The sequence below is a fragment of the Erythrolamprus reginae genome, chromosome 8 (genome assembly GCF_031021105.1).
Source record: "Erythrolamprus reginae isolate rEryReg1 chromosome 8, rEryReg1.hap1, whole genome shotgun sequence".
NCBI classification, from domain to species: domain Eukaryota; kingdom Metazoa; phylum Chordata; class Lepidosauria; order Squamata; family Dipsadidae; genus Erythrolamprus; species Erythrolamprus reginae.
The window spans coordinates 15537807-15555732 of NC_091957.1; the positions used below are offsets into that span (position 1 = coordinate 15537807).

A 17926-nucleotide genomic window follows, 5' to 3' on the forward strand; every position below is an offset into this window, starting at 1 on the left:
TGAGAGAGCACGAAGAGCCCCAGTCACCCTCCTTCTCTCCACACACCCCACTCCCTTCTAGCACTGATAACATTATCTAGTTGGATCAATAGCTGTCCTTTTCTAGGAAGATTTCATGGCTTGCCATTCCTTCCTTCCTGGGGCTGAAAGGGAGGGACTGGCCCAACATCACCTATCCGACTCTGTGTCTAAATGGCACTAGAACTCACAGTCCCCTGGTTTCTAGGTGGAGGCCTTACGTGCGCCACCCAAATGACTCCTTGTTCTAATAGACCACCAATTTTAAATCTTTAAAATTGATTGTAACATTTAAATCTGTTAAAGGGTTAAAAAAGGTCCAGGAGGGAAGTGTTTTTAATAGGAAAGTGAACACAAGAAATGGGGACACAATCTGAAGTTAGTTTCAAAAGCAACGTGAGAAAATATTATTTTACTGAAAGAGTAGTAGATCCTTGGAACAAACTTCCAGCAGACGTGGTAGATAAATCCACAATGACTGAATTTAAACATGCCTGGGATAAACATATATCCATCCTAAGATAAAATACAGAAAATAGTATAAGGGCAGACTAGATGGACCATGAGGTCTTTTTCTGCTGTCAGACTTCTATGTTTCTATGTTTCCTTTTGAACTGAAAATGATGATGCAATAATAATGATGATGATGATAATAATAATAGTAGTAGTAATGATAATAATAATAATAATAATAATAATGAGGAAGAAGAAATGGATGTGCAGAAAACAGACGTATAAAAAGGACCAGTCACCCATCAGCTGAAATTTCAAACTTTATTATCATTTAGGTACAAACAGGAGTGTAACATGTTTCTACGTAGCAGAACGCCTGCGGTACTCTGGAATCAGGCCTGCTATCCAGTTTATTTGCTCTTTACATTAAGACAAAATTGGAATGAAAAGGGCCACAAAGGATTCCTTTGAGGTAGGATTCCACTTTGGCGGATCTAAAGCAATCTCTCCCCCCCCTCGCCCCCCCCCCATAATGTGCTTTTGCAGACCTCAAGACGGGCCAGAGATTTCTACACAAGGCCCGGAGATGGTGGAGAAGGACGTTTTTGAATTTCCGTTTTTCCACAACCTTCTTAGAGGATAGTAAATATGGCCACAATCAAAACAACCCAGGAAGAGAGGTTTTGAGAGCATGCGATGAGGGTCCTTCTTCACCCCCCTCCTTCCCAGACAGGGCTGGGACTCGATAGCTGATGCCTCACTCTGTCCTGTATACAGCCAGTTCTCGACTTACAATGGCTCACTTAGTGACCGTTTAGCTACGCCGACACTGAAAAAAGTGACTTGCGACCATCTTGCACAATTTTGAACTTTGCAACATCCCAGTTGCGTGACCAAAATTCAGAAACGTGGCAACTGGTTCACTTCATAGTCGTGTGCTCCTAATGTAAGGCGAGGCACAGCAGCCGATGACTGCCAAGGATTGAGACACACCGCCCTAAAGCATCTGGGAAACTTGAGGAGGGGTAGACTCCAACTCCCAGGATTCCCAGCCAACAGCCACACAAGGTCAGGCTGCCGAGGCTGAGCCTCAAAGTATGTCTCGGTGGAGCTGAGTTTGCGCTAAAATCCGAACAGCCCTCACTTACATCTTCTGCTCTATGAAACTGAAACACATTTGAAATTCTCTACAGTTCAATTTTTTTTAAAAAAAAAACCACACACATAATAATAATAAAAAAACATTTTCAGGTGTCAACGGTGGTGCATTCCTGCATCTACAGCTATCGAGGGCATTGACTGCATAGTAGAAAGTGCTCGCGTTATTTGTGGCTATGCGAGGCCCTCGGCCCAAATTGTGCTCAGCCGGAGGTCTCCAGGGAGTAAATAAAGAGGGGGGGGGAAATGCTGATTTCATGCAACCTGGTTTGTTTCTGTTAAAGTCTTTTAAAATAAGATTCTTGCCTGTCCTGAGCAAATTAAAGAGAGGATACGGAAAGGATATAAGGATACAAGGCTTGGCCATGTCAGAAAAGCAAACCCTTTTTTTGGTATACTGGTGCATTTCAGAAACCTGTGATAAGCCCTTGGCTAAGACCAGTGGGGGGTTTTTTCTTGCCTTCCTGACCTATTTGGAAGCCAGCCATCACTACCGGTTTGGCGAACGGGGCCAAATATCCATCACCGGCTCAGGCAAACCAGTCCTAACCGGTATCAACCCACCACTGCTTAAGACATTTCAAGAAGAGATGCAAATCCATTTGTTTGTTTTTTTAAAAAGACACATTGTGTTTTGAAAAAAACAATGCCGGTCTTTTCAAATTGAGGGTTGAAAGCATAAGACCAAGAAGAGATTTTTTTTAATTAAAAAAGTAGGATTTTGTGACTGTTTTCTACTTCCCTTGTTCAATTGTTCTTTCCCTGTATTTCCAAAGGGATTTTTAAAAAAAACACACAATTCCTTTGTTCTTTTCTCTGAATGCCCCCCCCCCCCCCCAAGTAGGCTGCAATCCTGAACAAAATGAATTCCGTTTTTGATGACTTTTGGGGCATCAAAAATTAACTCGCTCAACTCCGCTCTTTGGAGACATCAAAAGCCAGAGTGAAGCCCAAAATCTACCAGGGGTTTTTTCCTCCCTTCTTTTTGAAGATTTCACCGCAGAGCTTCAGTGATCAAGCGTGCAAGGAACAACCACCCCCACCCCAGATTTTGCTAGTCTGAGCGAAGGAGAAAATTGAGGTCAGGAGTTCAGCTTGGTCCTGGCCAGAGCTTTAGCAATAACAATAGCATTTAGACTTATATACTGGTTCATGTGCTTTTACAGCCCTCCCTAAGCAGTTTACAGAATCAGACTCTTGACCCCCAACAATCTGGGTCCTCATTTGACCCACTTTGGAAGGCTGAGTCAACCTGGACCTGGTGGTGAGATTTGAACTGCTGAACTACAGCAATCAGTTAGCTGAAGGAGCCTGCACTCTAGCTGCTGCGCCAACCCTTCCAAGAGAAGAGGGTGAGGAAAGCCCTTTAAAGGTCCCTACCGTTAAGCAGCAGAGCCTGCAACAGCCTCTTCTAATCTATTTTGTGCTTTGGTTTTAGCTCCTTCTCCCAGGGAATATTTACAGATTCGTTAAATTGATACACCGCCCATCTCAGCGGTGCAGTCTTGGGTTATCCAAGCTGTGGCTGCTCCATCACTGGAGGTTTTTAAGAAGAGACCGGACATCCATTTGTCTGGGGTAATATATAAGGTCTCCTGCTCTGAGCAGTGGGGCTGGGCTAGAAGACCTCCAAGGTCCCTTCCCAGCTCTGTTATTCTGAGACCCAAACTCAACCATAAAGAAGGATTTCCTGGCCATGAGAACAATTAATCAGCGGAGCAGCTTCCCTTTAGAGACTGTGGGCATAGTTCCCTCTAAGCTGAGCAGTGAGCAATCGCTCACTTAAAAATCATCATCAACTCAGAGTTTTCCAAACCTGCCCAGAAGCCGAGAGGGAAAGAGTGAGAGGGAAGGAGAGAGAGAGGAAGAGAGAGAAACAGATAGAAAAAAGAGAGGAAGGAAAAGAGGAAGAAAAAGAATGGGAGTAAGGAAGAGAGAAAGAAAATCAAAATCTAGTTTGAAACTAGCTCAACTATTTAAGTGGCATTTTGATATTGATAGAGTTGCCCTATTATGAGCTCACTGTTATAGACACACAGTACAGTATTTTATTTTGAAATTCTCTGAGGCAAAACAGGGTGGGTTTTTTATTTGTTTGTTTGCTTGTTTGTTTATTATTTCTGTGCCGCCCAGTCCCGAAGGGACTGCCGCTCAGACACTATACTTTTCCGCCCACCCCCTAAAAAAATTAGAGGGAACACTGACTGTGGGTGTCCCATCACAGGAGAGATTGGACCAGCTTCTGGTCTAGGATCTCCTGCTTGAGCAGAGGGGCTGGACTAGAAGACCTCCAAGGTGCCTTCTGCTATTCTGCATGGAGAGCAAACTGCAGCGATTGTAAATTGGGGGGGATGGGGGGCAATTAGCAGGGAACGAGGGGTGCCCCCCAGTTGGACTGCCACTGCTTCCCCCCCCCCCTACTGCAGCTGGAGGAGGAAAAGGTGGCCCCTGGGCGATAAAGAAGGGAGCCGCCTCATCGCTTTGCATACGTTCTGCCAGTGTTTTTATTCAAGCCTCCTCGAGGGGTGGGGATTTTGCTCCCCACCGTGGGCGACCGCACCTTCGCTCCCAGCGGCACCGACCGGTTCAGGACGCTCCCGGCAGCCCGGCCTGGAAATTGAAAAGAAAGAAAGAAAGAAGGAAAGTGTGTGTGTGTGAGTTTAGCACCCCTTCTGAAGAAGAGGAGGGGAAGGGGAGAGGGGCACCCCAGTTTATGAAGGAGGGGGAGGGGGGGAACCCGAGGGGGTCTTTACCGGTGGAGGTCTGCATCGGGAGGCTCTTGTTCAGGGAATGCGTGCGCCTGGGGTTCACGCGGCAGCCGTCTTTGCCCATCAGGTGCACCTTCCAGGCCTGCAAGGGGAGGGGTGGGGGGGAGAGGGGACAAAGGAAAGGCTCAGTGACAAGGAAGAGAAAGAGGAGGAAGAGCAACGGACGGTAGGCTCACAACCGCCATGGGGAAGGATGGGGACTGGGCGGCAGGGAGACTTTCCCACAAGAAGAGAGTGAGAAAATATGGGGCAGGGGCCGATGCCAAATCGAAGGCAGAATTAAAACGAAAGCAAAAAAAATAGCAATAACATTTAGACTTTATCTACCGCTTCACAGTGCTTTTCCATCCCTCTCTAAGCAGTTTATAGAATCAGCCTCTTGCCCCCAACAATCTGGGTCCTCGTTTTACCCACCTCCAAAGGATGGATGGATAGATAGATAGACAAGAATAGATAGATACTAATAGCAACAGCATATAGACTTATCTACCGCTTCCCATTGCTTTTCCAGCGCTCCCTAAAGCAGTTTACAGAATCAGCCTCTTGCCCCCAACAATCTGGGTCCTCATTTTACCCACCTCCAAAGGATGGATGGATAGATAGATAGATAGATAAATAGATAGACAAGAATAGATAGATACTAATAGCAACAGCATGTAGACTTATCTATCGCTTCACATTGCTTTTCCAGCACTCTTTAAGCAGTTTACAGACTCAACCTCTTGCCCCCAACAATCTGGGTCCTCGTTTACCCACCTCCAAAGGATGGATGGATGGATAGATAGATAGATAAACAGACAAGAATAGATAGATAGATAGATAGATAGATAGATAGATAGATAGACAGACACTCTAACCACTACGCCACTCTGGCTCAGGGTGAGAAAAAGAATGACATAATCCTCCCAGGGAGGGAAGGCACTGGCTATTTGTGCTAGGCAGCGCAATCCGTTGTTTTTATTTTGCATGATGTTTCCCTGACTTTTAAACATTTTAACACAGTTTGGGGTTTCCCCCCTGATTTTTTACCTCTGATTTATTCCGTTCCCCCCCCCCCCATGAATTCCCGAACCACCGATTTCCCTGATAATTCCCTTTCCCCTGTTTTCTAGGTTTACTGGACACCCTGCAATTTGACCGTCAATTCCTCTTGAAGCACACTCTCTGCTTAACACCCACAGCTCTCACCTCCTCGCCCGGCGTAAAATTCTCGTGGCATAACGGGCAGCGGTTGGCCACTTTCTCAGGCTTGGCAGCTGGAGAGAGGAAAGAGGGAGGGGGTCATCGGAAGGGTCCCAGGTGCAAAAAAAGGTGCCGTACAGGGGGGCAGAAACGAAGGACGTACGGTTGCAAGATCTGCTCTTGACGTGCCGGGCCAGCTCGTCCTTCGGCAGGGCCTCGCAACAACGAGAACACTTGGCAAAGTTGTCCTTTTTCTCACACTCCGTCAGCAGGTGCTCGGTCAGGCTGGCGATTTCCACTACCTGCCCAGGTGGGAAGAGAAGGCAGGCTTGGCTTGGGAGGATGTCAAACTGCTGGGTGTGTGTTTGTGTGTGTCTCGGTCTTCCCAGGCTGGCAGTAAAATCTGCTCTGTTCCCCATTGGGCGGCACAGAAGTTAATTAAATTAAATTAAGTTAAATTAAATTAAATTACTGTATTTTTCGGTGCATAAAACGCCTTTTCCTCCGTAAAAGCGGCTGATAATTTGGGTGCGTCTTATACTCTGAATGTAGTCTTTTTCCCCCAGCTCTAACTAGTTGCTAACTAGTTGCGAGTCTTCGGAGAGGGGTGGCATACAAATCTAATAAATTGAATTGAATTGAATTGCTAACGATCTTTCCAGCTTTTACCTTGCAGGCTCCTTTATTTCTCTCTGCAAAAAATGCTTTCCAAGTCTTAAAGTCTTTGCAGGGATTTTTCCCCATTGCTCTATTTGCTCAGACTGTTTCTTTCCAGGTGCTAATGATATTCCCAGCTCTTACCGGCTTGCAGCCTCTTTCATTATTTCTCTCTGTGAAGAATGTTTTCCATGCCCTAAGTCTTTGCAGGGTTTTCCCCCCCCCACTGCTCTACTTGTTCTGTTTCTTTCCAGGTGCTAACAATGTTCACAGTTCTTACTGGCTTGCAAGCTCTTTCATTGTTACTCTCTCAAAATGAAAATAAATTTAAGCCCTTAATCAGGGGATAAAATAATGTGCTGAAGCTGACCAGGCTAAGGATGCTAGCCAGACGAATACCTGGTAAGCACATTCTTTCCCCTATTTTCCTCCCCAAAAACGAAGGTGCGTCTTATATTCCAGTGCGTCTTGTACTCTTAAAAATACTTTTAAATCCCCCCATAGCAGCGAGACCTGCATTCCCAACTATTTGGGGCCAGGCCTCTGTTAGCGACTAGTTGTCACTGACCAGACTTCCTAAATCCCTAGCCTGGCTTGCAGAATAACCAACCCGTTGGAGGACTTCCCTCCCTCCCTCCCTCCCTCTAGAAGTTGTCGCTTGTCCATCATTGGAGGTTTTCAAGAAGAAGAGATCGAACAGCCACTGGACTGGGACGGTTCAGCATCCCTTGCTCGAGCACAGGGTTGGACTAGAAGACCTCCAAGGTCCCTTCATGCTCTGTGATTCTGTTCTAAGGCACGAGAAAGGAGGGCCATAAAATCACAGGGCCGGAAGGGACCCTGAAGGTCTTCAAGTCCACCCCCCTGTCAAAGCAGAAGACCTTACAGGCAGCCCTTGACGTATGGCTGCAATTGAGCCCAACAATTTCCACTGCTGAGCCAGAGCAGTTGTTAGCTGAGTTAAGGACAAGCATAGCTGGATTCGTTTAACAACCGTGTTGCTAACTTAACAATTGCAGGTATTCACTTAAGAACAGTGGCAAGAGAGGTTGTAAAATGAGTCAAAGTTTATGACCTCTCTTGCCACAGTTCTTGAATGCCTAGGGTTGTTAAGTTAGCAACACAGTTGTTAAGCGAATCCGGCTATGCTTGTCTTTTGACCGTCATAAAATATGAGCCAGTTGCCAAGGGGCTTAATTCTGACCGCCACTGAAAGCCGGTCCAATCCTCTCCTGAAACCCCCAGAGACGGAGCAGGCCCAACTCCAGGAGGGCAGCCACTCGGGGAAAGCTCACCTGCTTGCAGAAGTCGCACCTGGTCAGCATGGGGCAGTTCTTCCAATAATGGAGGTCCAGCCCTTCCTCCGTGAAGGATTCGTCCCTTTCCCCACAAAAGATGCACAGGCTGGCGGGGAGGAAGAAGACAAATTAAGCCACGGGAGCCGCGTCCTGGGAAAAAGGCCTCAGTCCAGGCCCTCTGGAATTCCCTTCACTCTTATCCAACGTTCATTGAGTGTTGTATGTGCAGAATAACAATAGCTACAGCATTTAGACTTATATACCGCTATAGCTGGCAGTTATCTCAAATAGCCTGCAGGGCTGCACTCTAACCACTGCGCCACCAAGGCTCAGAAAGTAGCCTTTATGGCACAAGCCATAAAGTAGCTTAGCTGGAGCTTCAGGTGTGGTCCTAATTTTTTATGCCTGACCAGAAAAGAGGGAGGAAGGGAGGGATGGAAGGAAGGAAAGAGAAAGGAGGAAAAATGAAGGAAAGCAAGGAACGAAAGGAGAAAGGGAAGGCCAGAGAGAGAGAGAGGAAGAAAGGAAGGGGCAAGGAATGAGGGAGGGAGGAAAGACAAAGGGGAAGGAGGAAAAAACCGAAGGAAAGGAACAAAAGAAGGAGAAAGAGAAGGAAGGAAAGAAGGCCAGAGAGAGAGAGAGAAAGAGACAAAGAGAGAGGAGGAAAGGGGGGAGAGGGAGGGAGGAAAGAGAAAGGGGGAAGGAGGGAGAAATGAAGGAAAGGGGAGGGAGGGAGGGAAAGAAGGGAGGAACCACCAGCTACTCACTTGTCCAAGTAGTTCACGACCGATGAATGGTCATCGAGCGTATCCGCTGGGACGGGCTGGGCAGCCTTCTTGGATGTTTCAGCTTTGAAGAGAAAGCAAGGGGAGAGAAGGGCGCCTTCCGTAAGCATGAACCCACTTGCTAAGCGTCTGGATTTTGATCGCAGGGCCTCGAGGGTGCTGAAACGGCCCTCGATCCCTTTTGCTCAGTGCTGTTCTTCACTTCGAACAGCCATTAAACGGAAGGTCGTTAAGTGGAGGACTACTTGTACAATCCAAACATTTGAAAATAAAAAGGCTTCTCTTTTTGGGGTCGCCTGATTGAAAACAGCCATCCGTTCCCTCCTTATTTTTATTTAAAAATTAAATCAGAGTGTAACTGGATTCAGTTACGGCAAACGCCCCTCAGGTGCTTAATAAAAGCATTAAAAAAAAGAAAAAGCAGGGGACCTTCTTCCATCTATGGTGGTTATGTCCCAAAGTGAAAAAGTACTGGAGAAAATTGAGAAAATGGCGACAAGAAATAATAGGTGTAGCAATTGAATTTATGCCAGAATTCTTTTTATTAGGCATTATTGGAGGATCATGTATTAAAAATGAAAAATATCTAATACTACACATTGTAACATCTGCAAGAATTGCTTACGTGCAAAAATGGAAGAACCCACAGAAACCCGACGATAAGGAAATAATTAAAAAAACATGAATGCGCAGAAGAGGACAGACCAACTATGGAGTTAAATGACCAAAAGGACTCTGATTATTATTCAGTCTGGACAAAGTGGTACAAATGGACACAAAAAGAAACGCAAATTCACAGTGAGAGATGGAACATTACAATGTACAAATGTATAAATATAGAAAATATCGATAGGAATGTAAAAATATGGATGTTGACCCACCTGTAAGTACAAAAATGTAAATATTCAAAAAAAATCAATCTATCTATCTATCTATCTATCTATCTATCTATCTATCTATCTATCTATCTATCTATCTATCTATCTATCTAAACAGTACCTTGATTCTTGGATTTCTGGAAATCGTTCTCTTTTTCCTAAAAAAAGAAATGAAGGAAGGTCAAAAGAAACAGAAACGCCGGCTCTTTGTGGAGAGCCAAGTTTAATTAACAAGACACATAGACTAAAGGGGTGGGTGGGTTGTATCTCACTGGGTCCCCTTGAAACTTGCATGACAGTTGACAATTTGATGGGGGAGGGGTCCCCTGGGCAGGGGGGAAGTGGTTGTTTGGTGTTGTGGGATGATACCTTGTCAGCCGGGTCCTCTGCCTGTATCTCCTTCAAGGCCGTCCCGTGGCCTTGTACGGCTCTGACCTCCTCCTTCCTCTCCTTCTCAGCTTCCTCGGTGGCCGACTTCTTCTGGGCCTGTGGAGACCACCAGAAGACAGCCATGGAGCCCCCGGTCAACCTCACTCCTCCTCTTCCTACTCCCGGCAACCACCCCCACTCCCGTGCCTTCATTCTAGCAATGACAACGTCACCTAGCTGGGTCATGAAACGTCTAGAACAGCCCTCAGGGGTTGAAAGTGTGTTGTTATTATTATTATTTATAATAATAACAACAACAACAGAGTTGGAAGGGACCTTGGAGGTCTTCTAGTCCAATCCCCTGCTTAGGCAGAAAACCCTACACTACTTCAGACAGACGGTTATCCAACATCTGCTTAAAAAACCTCCAGTGTTGGGGCATTCACCACTTCTGGAGGCAGGTTTTTAATGCCCCCGCCCCCAATGTGCACACATGCACACGCAATTCCCCCCAGGCTCAGCACTCCCCTTGCACCTTGTTTTGGGCCAAGCAGGCCACCCTGAAGCCCCCGGAGGGCGGAAGGGGCCCGTTTCCAGTCTCCCTGTAGGCCTATTCTTCACCCTCTACAGAGGCTTTCGTGGTGCCTGGGGGAGGCGGAAACAGCCTCCTCCATCCCCCTAGAGCAGACCTGGGCAAAGGGCGGCCCACCTGCTGTCTGTGACCGGCCCGTGGAGGTTGGACGGAGAAATGGAGGGAGGAAGGAAGGAAGGAGAAATGGAGAAAGGAAGGAAGGAAACAAGGAAGGAAGGAGATATGGAGAAAGGAAGGAAGGAAACAAGGAAGGAAGGAATAGCATTTTAGACATATACCGCTTCCTACTGCTTTGACAGCCCTTTATAAGCAGTTTACAGAATCAGCCTCTTGCCCCCAACAATCTGGGTCTTCATTTGACAAAGGAAGGAGAAAGGAAGGAAGGAAGAAAGGAGAAATGGAGGGAACCAGGAAGAAAGGAAGGAAGGAAGGGGTGGGCAATTAATTTATAATTATAATATAATATATAATATATAATATAATTATACATATATATATATATATATATATATATATATATATATATATATATATATAATATAAATAATATATATAATATAGTATATGCTTATAATATAATTAACTCAGTTCTACCCAATAATATACAGTATTGGGTAGAACTGAGTTAATTATATTAATCTGGGCCTCTAAAACCATCCCAATTTCTCATGCGGCCCCATGGCAAAATTAATTGCCCACCCCTGCCCTAGAGGCTCCTCCCTTACTTTGAGCTCGGCCTCGGTGAGCCGGCCGTCGATCTTGGCAAAGCCGTCAAAGAGGGTCTTGTACAGCACGTTCTTGCGGGTGTTGGCGTCGTCCGGCGGGAGGTAATCCAGGATGTGGTCCCGGTGCTGCCGGTACATGTCCAAGATGATCCGGAGAGCCGTTTCCCGCACCTCGAAAACCCGGTGCTCCAGAGCTCCTGTGGCAAACTGAGAACGGCAAAGCTTTCCCGTCGGGCTCAGAGCTGAGCATCGAGCACAACCGTTTAGGACATGGAGGGCGAACCAAGGGCACGGGGGCACGTGGAGCCATATCTGCTGCCACGTGAGCCGTTGCCTAAGCTCAACTCCAACGTGCATGTGTGTGCTGGCCAGCTGATTTCTGATTCACGCAGTGGCTCTGGGAGGGCGTTTTCGGCTTCCAGAAAGCTACTGGGAGAGGATGAGGGAGGGAAGCCTTTGGAGCCTGGGGAGGGCGAAACACGAGCCTTTTGGGCCCACCAGAAGTTGGGAAACAGGCCATTTCCGGCCTCCAGGGGGGCAAGGGAAGCTGTTTTTGCCCTCCCCAGGCACTGAATTATGGGTGTGGGCACTTGCGCATGCACAATAGTGGGTGCGCATGTTTTTTCGGCACCTAAGGAAAAAAAGGCTCGCCATCATAGATTTAGGATCTGGAGTGGCAGGAAAAAAAGGATGGTGGGGAGGGGGACACACCTCAAGATAGGCCAGCATGATCTGGTAATCAAGAGTTTCTCAATCTGATTGATACAGAGGGAGATGATTAGGATTATTATAAAATTTGGGGAAAGTTTTATGAATGGATGGAAGCTAAAAATAGTTAAAATGAATAATCATTTTGGAAATGAGGTACAAGCACTAGAAATTAGGTGGTAAAAACCCGGATGATGAAAAAAGAAACGGAGGTAGTACGGAAAAATAATGTGACACAGACTTAAGGTAGTTCATGATTTATATTATCTTAAATAGATAAATTCTGTTAATCAGTTTAATTGTTGGAGTGATCTTTTTTTTCAATAAATAATTTTATATGTATATATTGTTAGGCATTGAAGTGGTATTTTTTGACTCTTGTAATCCAAATAATCTTATTGTTAATTAGCTTGAATGTTGGAGGGATGAAGTTATGATCGTTTAAATGAAAAAGGAAAGCTAAAATGCTCCCTTAATTGTTTATTAGATAAGACAAATTTTATATACAGTGTTCCCTCGATTTTTGCGGGTTTGAACTTCGCGAATAGCCTATACCACGGTTTTTCAAAAAAATATTAATTAAAAAATACTTGGCGGTTTCCCCCCCTATACCACGGTTTTTCCCACCTGATGACGTCATACGTCATCGCCAAACTTTCATCTGAATTTAGAGCTGTGGTAGTGCTGCGGTTAGAATGCAGTACTGAAGGCTACTGATCACTGACTGCCAGTAGTTTGGCAATTCGGAACTCACAAGGCACAAGGTTGACTCAGCCTTCCATCCTTCTGAGGCAGGAAAAATGAGGTTTAGAGTCAGTATATTGTTGGGGGCAATATGCTGACTCTAAACCACTTAGAGAGAGCTGTAAAGCACCCTGAATTGGTACAGTATAGAAGTCTAAGTGGTATTGCTATTGCTATTCTGTGTGTCTGCATGCACATTTGTGTGTCTTCCTTTTTGTGGGGGGTACAATCAATTTAAATTCAAAATCTGTCAGAGTATATAAATAGCAAATAAATAACAAAAAAAATAATTATTAATAAATAATTATGTTTATAAATATCAGGATCACTAAGTGTCTTATTCAATGGTGAGTACCAGTAATAATGGTGAGTAAATGGTTGTTAAGGGAATGGGAAATGGTAATTTAGGGGTTTAAAGTGTTAAGGGATGGCTTGTGATACTGTCCATAGCCAAAAATGGTGTACAGTGTTCCCTCGATTTTCGCGGGTTCAAACTTCACGGAAAGTCTATACCACGGTTTTTCAAAAACATTAATTAAAAAATACTTTGCGGGTTTTTTCCCTATACCACGGTTTTTCCCACCCGATGACGTCATATGTCATCACCAAACTTTCGTCTGCCTTTAATAAATATTTTTTTAAATAAACTTTAATAAATAAACATGGTGAGAAATAATCTGAATGGTTGCTAAGGGAATGGAAAATTGCAATTTAGGGGTTTAAAGTGTTAAGGGAAGGTTTGTGATACTGTTCATAGCCAAAAATAGTGTATTTACTTCCGCATCTCTACTTCGCGGAAATTAGACTTTCGCGGGTGGACTCGGAACGCATCCCCCGCGAAAATCGAGGGAACACTGTATACATATTGTTAGTTATGGATGTCCTTTTTTTATCTATGTATGTTTAAGGTGGAGAGAAAAAAAATTATCCCTCCCCTCCCGTTCAAAAAACCCCCCTTCTCAATCTTGGCAATGTGGGGACTTCAATTCCAATTCTAACGCATTTCTTCTGATGTGTATCCCCATTGAGGCTGGGTTACTCTCTTACATATAGTCCCTTTCTCTGCAATCTCTCCTCTCCAGGGGATGGGGGGGGGGAAGAGAGTATGCTGGCTGGGGAAATCTGGGAGTTGAAGCCTACACATCTTGAGGCTGCCTAGATGGAGAAACACCGGTTGTTAAGCATCCAAAGGAAAGTTTTGGTTGTGATGGGACAGAAAGAATGAAAAGAAGAGAGGCCTGTGACACATTTATACAAGGAAAGTCGGAGGCCGTAGGAGGCCAGTGTCCTTACCCGCATGACGTTATCGACGGTGAAGCCAGAGTTCTCGGTGCCCAGGTGTTTCAGCAAGCGTTCCACCAGCTCCACCTGGCTCATGGCGAGGTGTGTGGGGCAGTTGGACCTCAGGGGCTGCACGAGGTGGGCAGGGATGATCTGCAGGGGCTTCACTTCATTGCAAAGGGCCATCTCCTGCAAAGAGGAAGGGCGGGATAATGGTCGGTGGGGGGCAGCCAGGCTTTCCGGGACTACAAGAGACTCAATCGGGAGCACAAAAGGATTTATTTAGGAGGTGCAGGTAGTCCTCGACTTACAACCATTCGTTTGAAGGATTTCTTTATTTATTATATACAAAAAACAGTTGCTGCCCACCTGCCTTCCATTGAGGACCTGTTTACTGCACGAGTTAAAAAGAGGGCGGCAAAAATATTTGCTGACCCCTTGCATCCTGGACACAAACTGTTTCAATTCCTACCCTCAAAGCGTCGCCAAGACAACTAGACACAAGAACAGTTTTTTCTCTGAATGCCCTCAACACTGTCAAACTATTTACTAAGTCTGCACTTATTTATTATTTATTTATTTATTGGATTTGTATGTCGCCCCTCTCCGCAGACTCGGGGCGGCTAACAACAATGATAAAAAACAACATGTAATAATCCAACTAAAAAACCCTTATTATAAAAACCAAACATACACACAAACATACCATACATAACTTGTAATGGCCTAGGGGAAGGAATATCTTAACTCACCCATGCCTGGCGACAAAGGTGGGTCTTGAGTAATTTGCGAAAGACAAGGAGGATGGGGGCCGTTCTAATCTCTGGGGGGAGTTGATTCCAGAGGGCCGGGGCCGCCACAGAGAAGGCTCTTCCCCTGGGGCCCGCCAAACGACAGTTTGGTCGACGGGACCTGGAGAAGGCCAACTCTGTGGGACCTTATCGGCCGCTGGGCTTCTATTTCTACTACTTTTTTCTCATCATTCCTATCACCCATCTCCTTCCACTTAGGACTGTATGACTGTAGCATGTATGCTTAAGATTTGTATTGATATTGATAGTTTCCTGATTGCTTATTTGACCCCTATGACAACCCTTAAGTGTTGCTCCTTGTCGGCAATAAGAAGGCAGGAGGCAAGAATTGCATCTTCTGGGAAGTCACTCCTTCAGGACAAAGCCTGGCCCGTCCTTTTATTATCATCCAGTACCATTAGTCATCAAGTTACATCTCATTGGGTGTTAGAGAATACAGAATCTTATTGGCTAGTTTAAAGCATGGAGGGCCTCATGTCTGCCTCGCGGACAGTGAATGATCAATTATGTTGATGCTTAAAGCCATTGCCTACAGGTCTGGAGGTCCTTTCCAAAGCTGTTTGCAACTGATAAGGAAGCATGTCTTCCAAGGAGAAGGGAGAAATGTATGGAATGTCACGTAGGACAAAAGGTCGTACAGGTCAGAGTGCTTTGCCATGCTGACCTGGAGCCTTTCACAGAATTGCCCATCAGCCCGTGGTTTGCCAGCACTGGCTTTAGTGCTATTCTATCCTCCACATTCCTCATGACAAATGCATCTTTTCTTTTATGTTCACTGAGAGCATCTGTACCAAAGGCAAATTAATTATGGGTCCAATCACAGCCAAAAAAGAATTCTATTTTATACAAGGCAACTTGAAATGGCTTACAACATTCAAATGAAATCATAAATATATGAAGAAACCGAATTGAAATCAATTCCTCATTTTAAAATATTGTATCCAGAAGGTCCAAATACAAAATCCAACAGGGATTCGAGGTGAAAAAAAACTTCTCAAACTAGACAAGAACATTAAAAAAATATATAGTGAATTTTGGAAATCACATTTGAAAATCACATGTGAAGGACCCGTCTCTAAGCTATGTGATGGATAGGATGTCTGTTAACCCTTCATGGCACTGGAACAGATTATCTCAGACCGCCTTCTGCTGCACGAATCCCAGCGACCAGTTAGGTCCCACAGATTGGGTCTTCTCCGGGTCCCGCCTGCCTGCCCGCGCGCCCTCCGCTCGCCCGCCCTTCGCCCGCCCACGCCGTTTGCTCGCGCCGCTTCCCAGCTGAGTCCTGAAGCCAGAAGGCAAAGGCGAACTTCCGCGTTTGGCTTCGGGACTCAGCTGGGAAGCGGCGCTGGGGTTTCCCCACCGCCCACGCAAACTCCTCGCTGCCGCTCACCCACCCTTCGCCCGCCCACGCCGTTCGCTCGCGCCGCTTCCCAGTTGAGTCCCAAAGCCAAACGCGGAAGTTCGCCTTTGCCTTCTGGCTTCAGGACTCAGCTGGGAAGCGGCGCGAGCGAACGGCGTGGGCGGGCGAAGGGCGGGCGAGCGGCAGCGAGGAGTTTGCGTGGGCGGTGGGGAAACTCCTCGCTGATGCCCGCCGCTCGCCCTCCTGCCAGCAAGAGGGGGAAGACCCAGGGAAGCCGCCCAGCAGCTGATCTGCCCGGCGCCATCTACGCATGCGTGGCCATAGAAAAAAAAGGCGCGCATGCGCAGATGGTGTTTTGACTTCCGGGTTGAAAAATCGCCATATAGCCGTTCGCAATGATCGGGATCGCGATACCCGGGGGATCACTGTAATGGGTTTTTAATTGTTTTTAGTATTGGATTATTATAGTATGCTGTCTTGTTATCAAATCAAATCAATCAATCAATCAATCAACAAACAAACAAACAAACAAACAAACAAACCCGACCAGTTGAACCGCCGTCGTCCAACCGAGTTTCCCTGCAGGCAGACTGACCTGGATGAAATTGGCAGCGGCCAACCGGAGGCGGGCCGAGGAGTCCCCCGTCCGGGAGAGGAGGTTGGGGAAGGTCCTCTCCACACAGAAGATGGTCTCCTGCTTGCCCAGCTTATGCTTGGGGATGTACTGCGTGATGCTCATTTTCAGCAGCTTCAAGGAAGCGTGGAAGACCTGGTGCGTTTAAAGGGGGAAGCGGCAACACGGAACCATCCAGGTGAGACATTTTTTGAAAAAAATATTTTTTACTAAATTCATATACATTTTAAAAGAGAGTACATAGTTTGTAATTTCCAGTCATAATTATATTGCTCAAAAAAAATAAAGGGAACCCTTAAACAACACAATATAACTCCAAGTAAATGAAACTTCTGTGAAATCAAACTGTCCACTTAGGAAGCAACATGGATTGACAATCAATTTCACTTGCTGTTGTGCACATTCAACTTTGTACAGAATAAAGTGTTCAATGAGAATATTTCATTCATTCAGATCTAGGATGTGTTCTTTGAGTGCTCCCTGTATTTTTTTGAGCAGTGCATAATACTATAATCTCATCCAGTACAGTAATACCTCATGATACGAACTTAATTGGTGCAAGGAGGAGGTTCGTAAGACGAAACATTGTTTCCCATAGGAAACAATGTAAAGTCAATTAATCCGTGCAACCAAAAAAACCCCCGCAAAAAAACGGCTTTCGGCGACTGCTGGGAAGCCGCGCGGCTGTTTTAAAAGGTGACAGCCGGCCTGGGGGGCTTCCCAGCACCCCCCCCGAACCCGGGTTCGGGGTTTGGGGGGGTGCTGGCAAGCCCCCCAGGCCGGCTGCGACCTTTTAAAACACCCACGCCACTTCCCAGCTGTCTCCTGAAGCCGAACGCTAAAGCCGAACTTCCGCGTTCAGCTTCGGGAGACAGCTGGGAAGCGGCGCGGCTGTTTTAAAAGGTCGCAGCCGGCCTGGGGGGCTTCCCAGCAACCTCCCGAACCGAACCCGGGGTTCAGAAAAATTTTGCCTCTTCTTACGAACTTTTTTCGAGTTACGAACCGGCGTTCGGGAGGCTTCTGGGAAGCCCCGCCGCCCGGCTGTCACCTTTTAAAACAGCCGCGCGGCTTCCCAGCAGTCTCCGAACGCCGGTTCGTAACTCCAAAAAAGTTTGTAAGAAGAGGCAAAATTTTTCTGAACCCCGGATTCGTATCACGAGTTGTTCGTAAGACGAGGGGTTCGTATCTTGAGGTACCACTGTACGACTAAACCAAAATGACAACAAAAGAACAAAATGACAACAGAAAGAAAAAACACATAAAAAGGAGAGAGAAGAAATGAAAACCCAATAGCCCCTCTTCTCTTGCTGTCTTTCCTGACAGCTCACCCTTTATCTTTTCATTTATTTTATGGTTCTTAATAACAATAGCTCATTTTGGGCTTAATGTTAAGCCTATTTTCCCAACTATGTTCCTATTAGCTCTCATTGCAATATGCTCCCATTTTTCTGGCTTCTTTTGGTATGATATGAACCTTTCCTACCATATAGGTTCTATATCT

General features: G+C 45.9%; 1 protein-coding gene across 5 annotated transcripts in view; it reads right to left on the reverse strand.

Annotated features, from left to right (window-relative positions):
• Positions 1-778: 778 nt before the first annotated feature.
• CEP104 (centrosomal protein 104) overlaps positions 779-17926 on the reverse strand; it is a 30971-nt gene continuing 13823 nt past the window's right edge. For all 5 annotated transcript variants that reach the window (XM_070759014.1, XM_070759011.1, XM_070759013.1 and 2 more), the window contains 11 exons: positions 16387-16560; positions 13629-13805; positions 10884-11090; positions 9567-9683; positions 9319-9355; positions 8302-8383; positions 7532-7640; positions 5743-5881; positions 5586-5653; positions 4383-4479; positions 779-4239 (listed from right to left, as the gene is read on the reverse strand). In XM_070759014.1, the coding sequence (XP_070615115.1) occupies positions 4103-4239; positions 4383-4479; positions 5586-5653; positions 5743-5881; positions 7532-7640; positions 8302-8383; positions 9319-9355; positions 9567-9683; positions 10884-11090; positions 13629-13805; positions 16387-16560 (1344 nt within the window). In that variant the 3' untranslated portion in view covers positions 779-4102. The remainder of the gene's footprint in view (positions 4240-4382; positions 4480-5585; positions 5654-5742; positions 5882-7531; positions 7641-8301; positions 8384-9318; positions 9356-9566; positions 9684-10883; positions 11091-13628; positions 13806-16386; positions 16561-17926) is intronic.